At 38.9% G+C, this 14,752-nt stretch overlaps 1 protein-coding gene across 1 annotated transcript; it reads right to left on the bottom strand.

The window, feature by feature from the left end:
• Positions 1-13,156: 13,156 nt before the first annotated feature.
• LOC107024885 lies at positions 13,157-14,365 on the bottom strand. The gene is made up of 3 exons (XM_015225818.1): positions 13,967-14,365; positions 13,777-13,867; positions 13,157-13,167 (listed from the first exon to the last, which is right to left on the bottom strand). Exons 1-3 carry the CDS (start codon positions 14,363-14,365, stop codon positions 13,157-13,159), a joined length of 501 nt encoding a protein of 166 aa, XP_015081304.1.
• Positions 14,366-14,752: the final 387 nt, after the last annotated feature.

Here is a 14,752-nt window from a genome sequence, read left to right as displayed (position 1 = left end):
ACTGCGAACAGAGAACCAAGCAAACAAAGAATTTAAATGATGGAACGATTGCAAGGGGGACCACTTGATTTTAAATTGCTTAATATTGAAATGAATTTAGTTAAGTATTCATGAGTTGAGAAGAGACAAGGTAAGTGTTTCTTTCAGAACCTCCTTCAATCCAATGTTGTTTAGCATTCCAACACGGATACTTCTACATTAAATGTACTGATATCAATTGGTCTGCATCGTATTATGATGCAGACACAGTTAACTATGATCGGCATTCTAGAACACCATTGATCAAGTGAGCAGTTCAGAGTCAGTTGTTAAGCCTCCTTGTTTTTCGGAGGAGCCATTTTTATTGCTTTCTAGTTTATTTCATTAGGATGTTGTTGGGTCCATCCCAAAATTCATCTCAGTTATTAGAGGCTTCAGAGATAGTCAGTCAGATCTTTTCGTCATAATTTTGCTATTAACTTATTTTCAAATTTAAGTTGCCATTTTTGCTAAGGTAAATGTTAAATTTCTATAACATTTTGAATTCAATTCAAGACAGTTGAGTTAGATAGCATCTTAATCCTTGTACTAATACTTTATGTCTTCTACTGAGTAAGTAATTCAGGCCAAGGGTTCGCTTAGGGCCAACAATGGTCTTTGAGTGCAAGCCACGTCCAGCGTGTAGGCTCGAGGCATGACACAAGCACACATTTTGCTTCCCCTAAAGAGTCGTTACTTTTGAGAATACTTTGGGCACTGAGGTCCAAGTCTGGGTTGGTGCACGGAGCTCTGAGGCTCTGATAAATGGAGCAACTTCTTAGACAGGATCCCCTCTTTACCTCCCTCTTTGTCTTATTTTCATTTACTTTTGGATATTTATTGCATTTGTATTTCAGGAAAAATACTTTTTATTTGTGGTTGGGTGAGACTCACCTTTTGTGTGTTATTGGTAACTCGTGTTTTGTGTATACATTTAGAGTTGCTTTGTTTAAAATTATATTTATACTGCTTTTTGCAGATGTTTCATCTTATAGCTCCTTATGTTCTAAATTTGACTCATCCGAAAAAAAATTTCTTCTTTCCGTCACATTACTTGAAAGTGGCTGTTCTTTGGAAAATTTGAGTCTCGGTTTGATCAATACTGATGACTTGAATAGTGTTCACAATCGGACAAACAAGAATGTGCGGCTACAATGAGGTATGTGAACTCTTTGAAACTCGTTATGATTAGCCAATTATAAAATTGAATTTCTTGCAATGAAAAGTACACATTTTTGGAAATGTGGAGTCTTTTTTGACTTTGATTTTAATGCCTTCTGTGCTGAGCTTACCGTGAACAATGGATGATGACACCTATAATTTGCCCCGTTAGTCCGGTTGACTAAGTAATGTGAGTTCAGGATATGATATTAGGCACCATTGAAAGAGTGTGAACCAATTTGATATATCCTCTTTTGTGGCCTACTTTGTGAGTGTGTGAATCTCTTCTCAACACCCCTTCAGACTTACCTTTTCTTTGGAAAGAAATGATAAAAATATGACCTTTTTTAATCCACTGCCTATAATCCTCTTTATTTGTGGTTGATTGAATAGCCATCTTAGGCCAAAAGACTAAGTTGGGGTGTGGTGAAAAGGGATGTCAAGTCAAGAAGTGCAAGAAAATACTCTCTTAACCCATGGTTTCTAAAATAATGAAACCCCTCCATAAAAAAGAAAAGCACACATATAGAATGAGGAAATAAAAGAAAAGAACCAAAAAGAAAATTGCTGAATAAAGTTATGGAGTGTTCTTAACAATCCACGGAAAGTGAAAAATGGGATGACTTATGAGCACTAAACAAAATGATAAAGGAAGTAGAAAGGAAAGGTTAGGAGTACCACATTTCATTAGAATAATAGTTACTGAGCCTAAATGACCATACCGTTGCACTCATCCCCGGAACTTCAAATAGTGAACCATTGTGAATGAATATGGAATCAATCTTTAAGTGAGGGCATTTGATTAGTTTTTTTGAGCTTGAACTTGCATTTGAAGCAAGTATCGTGATCTTGAAAATATTTGATTATGGTGTGTCACAACTTGAGTCTTTGAGTGCACAATTGATCTTTGCATGAGTAAATTGAGTCTTTTTATGTGCATTCATGATTGAGTCTTGTGTAGCACAATCTGAAACATTCTTTTTGAACTGCTTAACTTGAGTTTTACTTGAGAACAAGCAAAAGTTTAAGTTGGGGGTATTTATGAATCCAAGACTTGGACTGATTTAGGGTTATATTTTCATAGGTTTAAATGTCCTCAAATGCATATTTTGTCTCCAAAATTGATGAAATTCGTTGATTTTCAAGTATTTAGACTTGGAGACAAATGCATCGACAAAATTCAGCAAAAGGAACAAAGGCAGCTGAAACAAAGAACAAATGAAGATCTGAGGATAGCCAAACACCTTTGGAGAATCACATATTGGTCTTATCCTCGCCTAAAGTTCCAGTAAGCTGAGCCCTTAAATAAAGGATCAAATTGATGATGAAAAGGAGTAGTCGGTGTGCCGTCGTGGAGTTGTGTGAAGTAGTACTATGTCGCCCTATGATCCAAAATACAAATATGTTGAAGGGTAACGAAAGAAGGAGATGAATATACCAAGGGGTATATCACAGAGTCAATCGGCGATTCTGACTAAATGCAATGAGTGGTCCTTCACAACTCCAGTTTTTGAAAACTATTAATACTCCTTAATATTATCTGGCTTAGTATCAAACTTTTTTGTTTTGAACAATTTTGTAGAGTTAGATTTTATTTTGAGTTTTCAGAGCTTTTGGGAAACTTTGTTCTTAAGCCTTTTAAGATTTCCAAACTTCCAGTTTCAAAAAATTGGAAGTGGGTGTTGGAAATTCTTCATGCTAGGCTCTTTGAAGTGAACATAAATCGTACCAAGTACATTTTATCTCGATTTAATATCATTTTCTTCCTTTTCTCTACGGCTAGCTAAAATTCGGATTCTTGATGTATGAATTTGTGATTATTGGTTAAACCTATTGTTTGATGTTTCGTATTGTTCAGATTTTCGCTGTTTGAATATAATTTCATTTAGTAACTTAATGAGATTGTAGTTGCAAATATGATTTCATCTTAGTGTTTTTATCTGTCTCTCGAGAGTGAGAGGTTTTAAAACTGAGACTGCTAAATGGATAGCCGGTGGTTATTAGGTCATCATGGGTTCAGCTAGAGAGAGTGAATCCTAGTCCCTCTCCCACACTTTCTTCTAGAGAGAGTGATTGATGTAAGGCAGAGGTTGTGCTTAAGCACTGCAACTCGATGTTCAATATAAGCCTAATTGATGCGTTCTAAGTTGCTCAAGAGAGAATTTACCCCCACTAAGGTATAGCATAGTTACAAGTATCCAGCAATGTACTATCAATAACATTACCCTAAACGTATTTCATATTCTGATCATATCCAAATAATATCGTTTCCCCATTAGTCTCTTTTGTGTTTGCTGTTTTTAGTTGTTAATTTGAGTGTGCAAACCCCCATAGTTAATTGACACTCGTGTCATCCCATATGATTTATCATGTTTTTAATCGATAATTTATTTCAGCTATGACTAGAATAAACTAATTTATTGTTGGATGAATTATTCTCAAAACTGTTCCATGTGGGAATGATCCCAACCCTTGGTTAGGTTATACTGATTAACAACCATCAATGCTATTTATGATGAAGTCATATAGTGTCTTTTATGACATTTATCACCCAACATCTAATAGAGTTTAATTCATAAATGTTGCGCGCTTCACAACTCATGAACAAAACTCTACTAGACGTGGCATATGATGCATCATCCTAAAAAGATCCAAAAATCTCGTGTTTTGATAACATATTTCTCATGACCTGAGCCTACACCCTGGAGGCAACATGGCGTACAAAACTCCAAAGAGCGTCATACAAGCCTCATATCATTCATAAATAAGACATAAGAAAATGGTATAAAATTGAAAAAGTTTTATCCATAGAATCAAGTATTTATTTAAAAAGGTGGAAATCTAACTTTGTTTCACATGGCCATCTAATATAACTTTGAATTAATAATAGGGTATTAGCCCTTCAACATAGTCTGAAACGTAAAATGAAATGAAAGAATTAGGAATGAACAACTCTCGTTCTCAAACCATGACGGCTCACCAATAACTTTGGAGAATAGTCAATCGAAGTTTTGAACAATAGAGGAGCACCTCAAACACCAAAATCTACTCTTTTTGTAGAAAATGTAGAAGAAAATGGGTTAGTACAAAAAATGAACAAAGTATGATAGCCATGCAAAAATCATGTTATAACACCCCATCTCCGAAAGAGACCAGATTTCAGCATTTTAGAAATCGTAGGTGCAACCTACGGTCGCCACCTACGTCCCGTAGTCTTGCCTCTATGACACGTACTGTGGGTTCGTGGTTCACCACTGTAGCCCCTCCCAAACCCAACACATTTAAAAATTGTCCAAGTCTCGACCGACAAAGAGGCATACGGTCCGTAAGTTAGACCATGTTCATGGTTTTTTTCCATGGATTGAGATACCTTTTACCAAGCCTCTAAAATAAAGTACGGCCGAACAACACAAAGTATCATTCGGTCTCCGGTCCGTAGGTCTAACCGTAAGTAGGAGTCAACAGTTACATGAAATTGTTTATTGGGTCAACTTCAGATGGTCATAACTCTTAGCACAAAATTAATTAGGTGTTACATGACTGATATGATATATAATTGAATCCTCTTTCCAAGGCAACAAAGTGTGCTAAAATCCGACCTCCGAGTAAAAAGTTATGCTTGTTTTAGTGAAGGCTTGTCGAGAAGATTATACTTACGGACCCAACCTCCGTAGGTCACTCCAGCAACAGTTAATTCGGTGGTCTTTTGGTCTTTTCATATTTAGTTGGACCTCTAAGATATGTCGACCTTAAATCATAAGGTTTTAATCGATTTAAGCCTAGAAACATAACTAGAACTTACTTAAGTAAAATCATTAATCAAAACATAGAAAATTATAATCAAGAGAGGAGAAAAAGGTCAAGAACCCTAGTTAAAGAACACAACAAGGTTCCATCAGTTGCGCAGGCCTGAAATCTAAAGATTTCTCCATGGCATTCATCGCAATGTATGTGGGATTTCACTAGTGGGTTCCTTTTTCCAATTGGGTCCCTAGAATTCAATCAGTTTCTTGATTCCTTTATTATGAATTGACCTAGGATTTCTAGAATTACAACAGATCATCATGAATTAGTTATAAACATGTTCCAAATAAGATTACCATGTTATTAGTCAGTTTATTACATGAATTTCACAACTCCATCTATATATTTCTTTAATTATTGAATTACACATGCTAGGTCAGATACATCAATCATTCAATTATACATGTTTCAGTTATTAATGCATCATTATTAGATTAATTTTTGCATTCTCTGTTTGCATGTTCAGTTTGAGCTACCTAGTATTTCCGATCACTCACTCATAATCAGTTAACAACTTAATTCATTGGGAGTAGTGTATTAAAGAGTTGGAGTAGGGTTCAACATACCCAAATATTTCTAAAACTACTAGCCAAGTAGGTTGTAAGTCCCCCTAAGTGGGCATCAGTTATGTGATCACGCCAGCATGTCTTTATACTTCTAGCAGGGTATATTGGGTCCTCTCAATGGGGCGTATATATCGGACTCCGAATTTAGCTCATGTGGTTTTATTATCGGTTATTAGTAGCTCCCACAGTTAACTCATTGACCATATTTACAGTTCAATTATTATTCAGTCTCAGCATGTGATAAATTTGGTCATTACATCTAGTTAGCTCAGCATTCATCACATCATGTTCAGAATATTTTACTTGCTTTTGTGCTTGTTTAGTTTTGTATTATTTCGGATTTAATCTTCCTATTTGCTCAGTTCCTTTCAAGTACTTACGTCTACGTGCGTTACATATTCTCGTGATGTAGGTTGAAGTTCTCAGCATTCAGATCACGCTTAGATCGGTTCGCGATCTCCAGTTGAGCAGAATAAGTGGTGAGTCCTCATTCTCCAAGAACAATAATATATTTCCGAAAAATAATAATTGAGGTGTGATTTAATAAGTAGGTGGCGATAGTTCAAGAGAAAAACTAGAACCCATAATAGTTCAGTTATAAAATTCAAAAATTCAAAATACTTTTATATTTACATTATTACATGTCATCTAATTAATTTATATTAATATACTATGTATAGATCTTCATATTTTTACTGGCACGACGGGAATCTATATCCCTGACGAGACCGGCGTCGTTGACCACTCAGATGTCGCAAACAAGCCTACATACGTCTTTCATATTTCATCTAGGTTAATTTTAGCGGAATATTTGAAACTTTTTGTTTCTTAACATACATGTATACATACTACTTAGCATCATAGGCGTTCACAAATCAACCATCTAATAAAGATATAATCAAATGAAAGAATCAGTTTATAATTTTATCAAACGTATTTTTGCCAAAATGGCACCAATGACAAGTCTGAACAAAAGTGGAAAGAAACACTAGTGGAACATGCTCCACTAGCTATAGGCTACGTCTAAGCTAGATAATAATTGTAGACATCCTCGAAAGCATGAGGGCCTACCACGTCGGGATGAAAGCTCCACGTCCGGATAGCTGCAACGTCAACCTGTAAGCTCTAGCGTCCACCTGTGCCTGCACCTAAAATTGTAGAATTGTATGGGATTAGTACACACTTGTACTAAGTATGGGTATATGCAAGCACACACCAAGGAATGCATGAGTAAGAACAACTCTTTCCTAACAACATGATTATGGAAAGTCAAGTCAGTGGACTTGCCAAAATGGGATTAGCAAAGTTAGTGAGCATTCCAAAATTGGATTAGGAAAGTTGGTGAGCTTTCCAAATTTTGATTTGTAAAGTCATGCCATGGGAGTAACATGCATCATCATACTTATCATCTTGCACACAGCACATAGCATCTTACACATAGCACATATCATTTTGCATATAGTACATAACATATTTCATATCATTCATTCATATACCATGATACCTTGGAATCGTGGAATTGACATAAAGACTTCCCAAAATGAGGGCTCAACATATGGGACCTCTACTAGGGAGCCTTCATTACCAAACACAGAGTCTGCTTTATTCATTCATGCGTACTTCATTTCATTTCGTTCATAGGCTAGTGTGAACACCAACTATACCTAAGGTGTAGTTTAAGACTTTCATCGGTTCACTATGCAATGATCAAGAATGACCTAGTGTCATTACTTAAGTCTAACTCACCTCTTGATCATCCTATCCCAACACCTTTGGTATCATTCATTTCATTATATGCATCATTTGAGGCTGTCCTTGTTCATTCATTGGGAACTTTAACTTTAACCGACATAGACATGTGAGCATCATGAAATCCAACGTCTCCCCCACACCAAAAAAAGGTGGAATCACCGGCCAAAGTGACCCAAAACATGCTGGCGTACATGGGAATTGAACCCCGCCAGATCCCTATATTGGCAGTATAGGTTTGAACACTAGGATATATAAAGAGACCCATACCCGGCATGTTAGACAGTCTCATCTCATGAGAGTTAAGTGAACCTCCGCCCTTCCCGAAAAAAGGCATCACCGATCATAGCTAGTCTATCGATGCTCAGTATAAAGTTTCATTACATTTAACTGTCATGGAAGCTGGCTTCTTGTATGAGGTTATCATAGCTAAATAGATGATTTTTCATCTCATCATTAGTATTAACTATATATTATTCTCAATACTTTCATTAGAGTGTTCATAGAGACTGGTCTCTTCATTTGCTTTACACTCTCGTAGATGAGTACGTTTTGGTAAAATTTACTTAGGCTCATTTGATATGGCTCTCATCTTTTACATTAGCCACTTATCATGTTGTCACCACATTCATTAACTTTAGAACATTTCCTCTTCATAATTACTCACCCCTTATTACGTGAATGTTCATTTCATCATATGCCAATGCACTCGGCCATTTAGTGTGTTTCACACTCTTACTTAACCCTTCTATGGCTTCACCATTTCATTGTTCATTTCATCATTTCATTACATACATCTTAGGTTCACTTGCTTCTAAACATATGCTAGGCTTATGGGTCTATACGTACAAGCCATGAGGCTTCATTCATAGTTCGTTTAAGTGATACATATATTCCTAAGAGTATGTGATACAAGACTTATGCATCTTGTATGTATGCCAAGATCTCGATTTCGATCTAAGTAGGCATCATTATTCTTGAACATTTAATTCACGTATGACTTATGTATCAATACGGAATTTGGGCAAGGGAACCCGATTTTGAATCACTTGGACAACACTTATTTTTCATTTATTTTATTTTTGGTTCACACGGCTTGGGACCCGAGATCGAGCCCCAACGTCTTCATCTCTTTTTTTTTCTTAATTTTCTTTCTTTCTCATTCGTTTGTCTTGGGACGAAGAGGTTGTGGGATCGAACCCCCACAGCCTCATTTCTTTTATTTTTCCTTGACTTTTCTGAGTTGACCGTGAAGGTGTGGGATCGAATCCCCACAGCCTCACTTTATTTTTCTTTTAAATCTTCCTTTTTCTTCCTAGAGGTTGTGGGTTCGAATCCCACTCCTCTCATTTCTTATTTTTATAATTCCATTTTCCAGCCAAGATCACGGTTCAAATTCCCCCAACCACATTATTTTTAACTCACCTATTTTCATGTTTTTTAACATGGTGAGTTCGGGGTTGAATCCTCCATGACCTCACTTGTTTTAATTCATTTTTCACAACATTTTGAACTACTTCAATGTGACCGAAATTCATCAACTTGTATCTGGAATTTTGTAGGTTTTCAGCAACCTTTTCATCACATTACACGTTAGTTCTTAGGGAAATTTCATAGTTCATTTAGAACTTTTAGGTGCATTTTCATGGATTCGTTTAGCCAAGAGTTCCTCACTCAATTCAGTAATATTACACTTCATATGAACATCATGATTTACGTAAGTTTGTGCACGTAAGAATACAACCATAACATTACATTTTAGAGCCTTAAACCCGAGAGCACATAGTTACGGTTCATATTGCACACACATACACTTAGTTCTGGATCACATAGGTTGTCATTCATACGATTTCAAGCACACATTCAGAAACATTTTCATCATGAAACACAACACACGCCTAATATCTACCAGCAAACATACCCAACCTACGAATCATCGGGAGCTAGTGACAGGGACATGCAATGGGGAACAACCCTAGTTTTCGGATTTGAACATACTGAACCTTAAGGGGTCTCTTGGGAAAGGGACCAAGAGAGAAGAGAAACCATACCTTTTTGACGTTCAAACCTCAAATTTCTGCCTAAAGAACTCCTCCAAACACACATCCAAACTGAAATCTCAACACCAAATTTGACGGAACACCTTCCCTTTTTTGCCTGACGTTTTTGATTAACTTGTTTGTGCATATTTTTCGTGTAAGTTCTTCAAGTGTGAAGAACTTTAGTATTTTTTCTGTTCTTGTAGTTTTTTTTGCAGAGAGAACGTGAATGAGAGAAGAGAGAATGATCGTGTGTTGAGAGATAGACGTGAGTAAGGAGAGTTTTCTTAGGATTAGGAGTTTAGTTTAGGACTTAGTCAAATAAGGTTTAGTTAAATGGTAAAATCTGATTTAATTTAATCACACGTGAAAGGACCATCATTCCCTTACAAAAAATCATATTTTAAATCACCAATTAAACCATTAAATCGATGCTCCCACCAAGGCTTGAACCCTGGTGGAGCCGATTCGCAGAAATGGGTCATTTTGGGTCGACCCTACCCGAACCAATTCGTCAATTAAATTAGTTAATAATTATTTAATTCGTTAGGGTAATTAAGATATTACCCTTGGCTTGGAAAAGACCATTTTACCCCTAAACCCTCCAAATGTAAGGTTACCCCTTTCAAGTCCGGTTCGGACACACTCGGGTGTAAACTCGTATTCGGGGTCCTAACCTCATCCAACCTAGTCCCACCTAGATCAACCAACTCACCAAGTTGGTTTTCTAGGGGAGTACATAGGACCGGTGACCTGGTTCCACACGCCGTGGGACCTTGTCCCCCACACCTTGCCGGGAAGCCTCACCCTCACGGGTTGAGTGCATCCTGTGAGGTGCAGTCCATATGGGTACCCCTAGGGTGCTAGGGTGTCTGGTTCTAGGGTCCTTAGTACGTTACTTAGCATATTTGATTTTCGGGTTGTTACATTATCCCTCCTTAGGAACATTCATCACCGAATGACACTACTAATTCTCTAGCGTAATGCCAGTCAAAATATAACATAGATACTATTCACAAACAAGCAATAGCAACAAAGAATGGAGAGATAAGGAAGCTTTCACTCAAGAGTAGGAAGTCTAACCTCAAGGGCTGAAAAGATGAGGTAGCGGGATCTCGTTCGGCCTCGGCCTCCCACGTAGCACCCTCAACAAGATGATTCCTCCACAATATCTTCACTGTGGCAATCTCCTTGTTCCTTAGCCGCTTGACTTGTCTGTCTAAAATCTCAACAGGTACCTCCTCATAAGATAAATCTTCGTCGACACCCAAACCGTCAACAGGTAGAATCGATGCTGGATCACCTAGGCACTTCTTCAACAAAGAGACATGAAAGACTGGATAAATAGAAGCTTGCTCCGCAGGCAATGCTAACTCATAGGCCACCTCACCCACACATTGTAGGATCTCATATGGCCCAACATACCTCGTACTCAACTTCCCCTTTCTGCCAAACCTCATCATCCCCTTCATAGGTGATATCTTCAAATAGACCTGGTCACCAACATCAAACTCTAAGGGTCATTTCCTATTGTCTGCATAGGACTTTTGCCGACTGTAAGCAGTAGCCAACCTGTCCCTAATCACTTTGACCTTCTTTAAGGCCTCATGAATGATCTCTCGACCCAAAATGGATGACTCTCCAACCTCAAACCACCCAACTGGAGACCTACACGTCCTACCATACAATACCTCAAACATGTATCCCAATGAGGGAGTGATAGCTATTATTATACGTGAACTCTATCAAAGGCAGATGGTAGTCCCAACTACACATGAAGCCAATCACACATGTCCTCCAATGTCTGAAGGGTGCGCTCTGCCTGCCCATCAGTCTAAGGATGAAAGTCAGTACTAAGCTTCACATGCGTGCCTAAGCTCTTCTGGAAGGATCTCCAGAAATGTGAACTAAACTGAGCTCCTCTATCTGAAATGATAGAAAAAAGAATCCCATTCCATCTCACATTCTCATCAATGTAGAGATTCACATAATCCTCGGCTCTGTAAGTAGACTTCACAGGGATAAAGTGGGCAGACTTAGTCATCATGTCCACAATAATCCATATGGAGTCATGTTGCCTCCTAGTCTTCGGAACCAACTACGAAGTCCATATTAATGGCCTCCCATTTCCAAGTCGGAACCTCAAAAATCTGAGTAAGACCGCCAGTCTTAAGATGTTCTGCGTTAACCTGTTGACAATTAGGACACTTGGCCACATATTCTGCAAGTCCTTCTTCATGCCATCCCACCAATAAATCTACATAAGATCATGATACATCTTATTGAACCTGGATGTATGGAATATCTGGAACCATGGGCCTCTGCAATGTTCCTGGTCCGCAAATCATCCACATCTGGTACACACAGCCTGTCCTAATACCTAAGTATGTCGTCATCTCCCAAAGCAAAAGACTCATTCATCTTAACCAACACTGATTCCTTCAGCTCCATCAACACAGGATCAAGATGATGACCCTCCTTGACTTCAACTACTAAGGATGATTCAGAACTAGGATGAACTGAAAGACCCCCACTAGTAGAGTCAACTAAGCGCACACCCAGTCTGGCCATTCAATGTATATCTTTCACCAACTCCTTCTTCTCATCCTCAACGTGGGTTGTACTTCCCATGTTCATCCTACTCAAAGCATCAGCTACAATATTAGCCTTACCTAGATGGTAGTGGACATTCATGTCATAGTCCTCAACACCTCCGCTAACGTATATTCAACTCTCTCTGTGTGAACACGTACTGGAGACTTTTGTGGTCTGTGAACACAGCCACATGCACTCCATACATGTAGTGCCTCCACAATTTCAGTGCAAACACCACAGCTGCCAGCTCCAGGTCATGAGTGGGATAATTCTTTTCATAAACCTTGAGCTGTCTGGACGCATAAGCTATCACCTTACCACCCTACATAAGAACACAACCCAAACAAACCCTAGATGCATCACAATAAATAGTGTAATTCTCACCAAACTTAGGCAAAGTAAGAATCAGAGCTGAAGTGAGTCTGTCCTTGAGCTCCTGGAAACTCTTTTCACAAGTCTCTGTCCATTCAAACTTGGTCTTCTTCTTAGTCAAAGCTGTCAGTGAGGCAGCAATAGAAGAAAAACCCTCCACGAACCTGCGATAATAACCATCTAATCCCAGAAAGCTACGGATATTAGTGGGAGTAAGAGGTTTTAGCCAGTTCTTAACAACCTCAGTCTTCCTAGGGTCTACCTCCACACCTCTGTCGGACACAACATGACCAGAAAGGTCACTGATCTAAGCCAGAATTCACACTTGTTAAATTTGGCATACAGCTGATGTTGTCTAAGTATCTGCAAGGTTAGTCTCGAATGTTGTTCATGCTCTTCCTTGGTCTTAGAGTAGATGAGAATTTCATCAATGAATACTATGACGAAAGAGTCAAGGTATTCACGGAAGACCCTATTTATGAGATCCATAAATACAACAGGTGCATTCGTGAGACCAAATGACATAACTAGGAACTCATAGTGACCATAACTGGTACAAAAGGCTGTCGTTGGGATATCTCCATCCCTAACCCTAAGCTGATGGTACCCTGAAAGAAGATCAATCTTCGAGAAGAAACTAGACCCTTGGAGTTGATCGAGCGAATATTCTAGGAAGTGGATACTTATTCTTGATAGTGACTTTGTTGAGTTGCCGATAATCGACACACATTCTAAGGGTTCCATCTTTATTTTTCACAAACAACACTAGAGCGCCCCAAGGGGATATGCTCGGCTGAATGAAACCCTTATCAGTGAGATCTTTTAACTGCAGCTTCAAATCTTTGAATTCAGCTAGAGCCATTCTGTAAGAGAAATTGAAATTGGTTTAGTATCGGGTTCTAAGTTGATACCAAAGTCAATCTCTCGAGGGGGAGGAACTCCAGGCAAATCATCAGGAAATACATCTTGGAACTCATTCACTACAGGCACCGAGTCTATGGAAGGAATGTCGTGAACTAAATCATTAACACTCACAAGATGACACAATAACCTCTTGGACATCATTTTATTGGCCTTAAGGTTCGAAATCAAGGGATTAGGATGACTCGAGTTGTACCCCTCCCAGACCAGCTCTTCTTCATTAGGGAAACGAAATCTCACAACCCTACTATGAGAATCCATACAAGCACAACAACTATGAAGCCAGTCCATGCCAAGAATAACATCAAAGTCATGCATGGGTAACTCAACCAAGTATGCACACGTAGTCTTACCACATACAACTATTGGGCAATCCTTATATACTCTATCAGTTCTTACATTTTCTCCCAAAGGTGTACTAACCACTATAGGATCATGCAGAACTTCAGGCAATATCTCAAAAGTGAGAGCAAGTAAAGGAGTTACAAAAGAAAGCGTAGACCCTGGATCAAGTAAACCATAAACAGAACTTGAGAATACTTTCAGCATACCTGTGACCACATCAGCGGACTTCTCCTGATCCTGCATACCCTTAAGGGCGTAGAACCTATTCCTCTTAGGAGGCTCGGCTGCTACTGCATCCTGTGGATTAGTCCAAGGCTGAGCATTACCTCCAGCCTGACCTCTTTTCTGTGGGCAGTCCTTAACCATGTGCCCGCTCTTACCTCAACTGAAGCAGACATTAATGTCATGTCTGCACTCTCCACTGTGAGCACGGCCACACTTAGCACAGTCCTTTCTGGGACGCTGAATCTCACCTCCATTGCCCTTCTTAGGCTCGGGCCTTCCTCCTCTAGGTGTTGTACTCCTCTGAAAATTAGAGTTCCCAGAACTCTGTTGCCCCTTTTTGAATCTGGGATGTTCACGGACACCAAAATTGTTTCTGTTGCCTCCATTACTAGGACCTGCCTGATCTTGAGGCTTAGGTCTCCTAGCATCACGAACGCCTCTCTTCTTTTGGTTGTCCTCTACCTGCTGGACTTGCACCATCAACCTGGAGAGGTTCATGTTATCGTGGAGCATCACATACCAACACTCCTCCTCCAAATCTCCGTTAATTCCTGTGAGGAAACTGCTCATCTCATTCTAGTGTTCGATACAAGGGAAGTAGCATACTTGGAAAGTTTAACAAATTTCAGGGAATACTCTCTGACTGTCATGGAACCCTGCTTAAGGTTGATAAACTCCTCAACCTTGGCCTCCCTCATCTCTCTGGGAAAAAAAATCTCCAGGAAGGCTGTCTTAAACAGCTCCTCAGTGACCGAAACTCCGCCTAAAACTCAGCTATTTTTCCACCTCTTGTACCAAGTCTATGCAACATCCTTGAGTTGATAGGAGGCCAACTCTGCTTTCTCAGTACTGTGTCCCCCATAGCCACCAAAATCTTTTGCCTGGTGTTTTGAGTGAACTTCTTCAAAATCAAAAGGTATACATACATACATACATATATATATATATATATATATA

This window comes from Solanum pennellii, chromosome 7 (genome assembly GCF_001406875.1).
Source record: "Solanum pennellii chromosome 7, SPENNV200".
Classification (NCBI taxonomy): Eukaryota; Viridiplantae; Streptophyta; class Magnoliopsida; order Solanales; family Solanaceae; genus Solanum; species Solanum pennellii.
Note: the sequence above shows the minus strand (reverse complement) of the source record. Positions and strands in the feature narration are given on the sequence as shown.

What these genes read in the sequence shown, in the direction of transcription:
- LOC107024885 (XM_015225818.1), bottom strand. Translation starts at nt 14,365, where the DNA reads ATGAGCAGTTTCCTCACAGGAATTAACGGAGATTTGGAGGAGGAGTGT. An exon ending in AGTGCAGACATGACATTAAT is followed by an intron (nt 13,868 to 13,966) that starts GTCTGCTTCAGT and finishes ACTAATCCACAG; the next exon opens with GATGCAGTAGCAGCCGAGCC.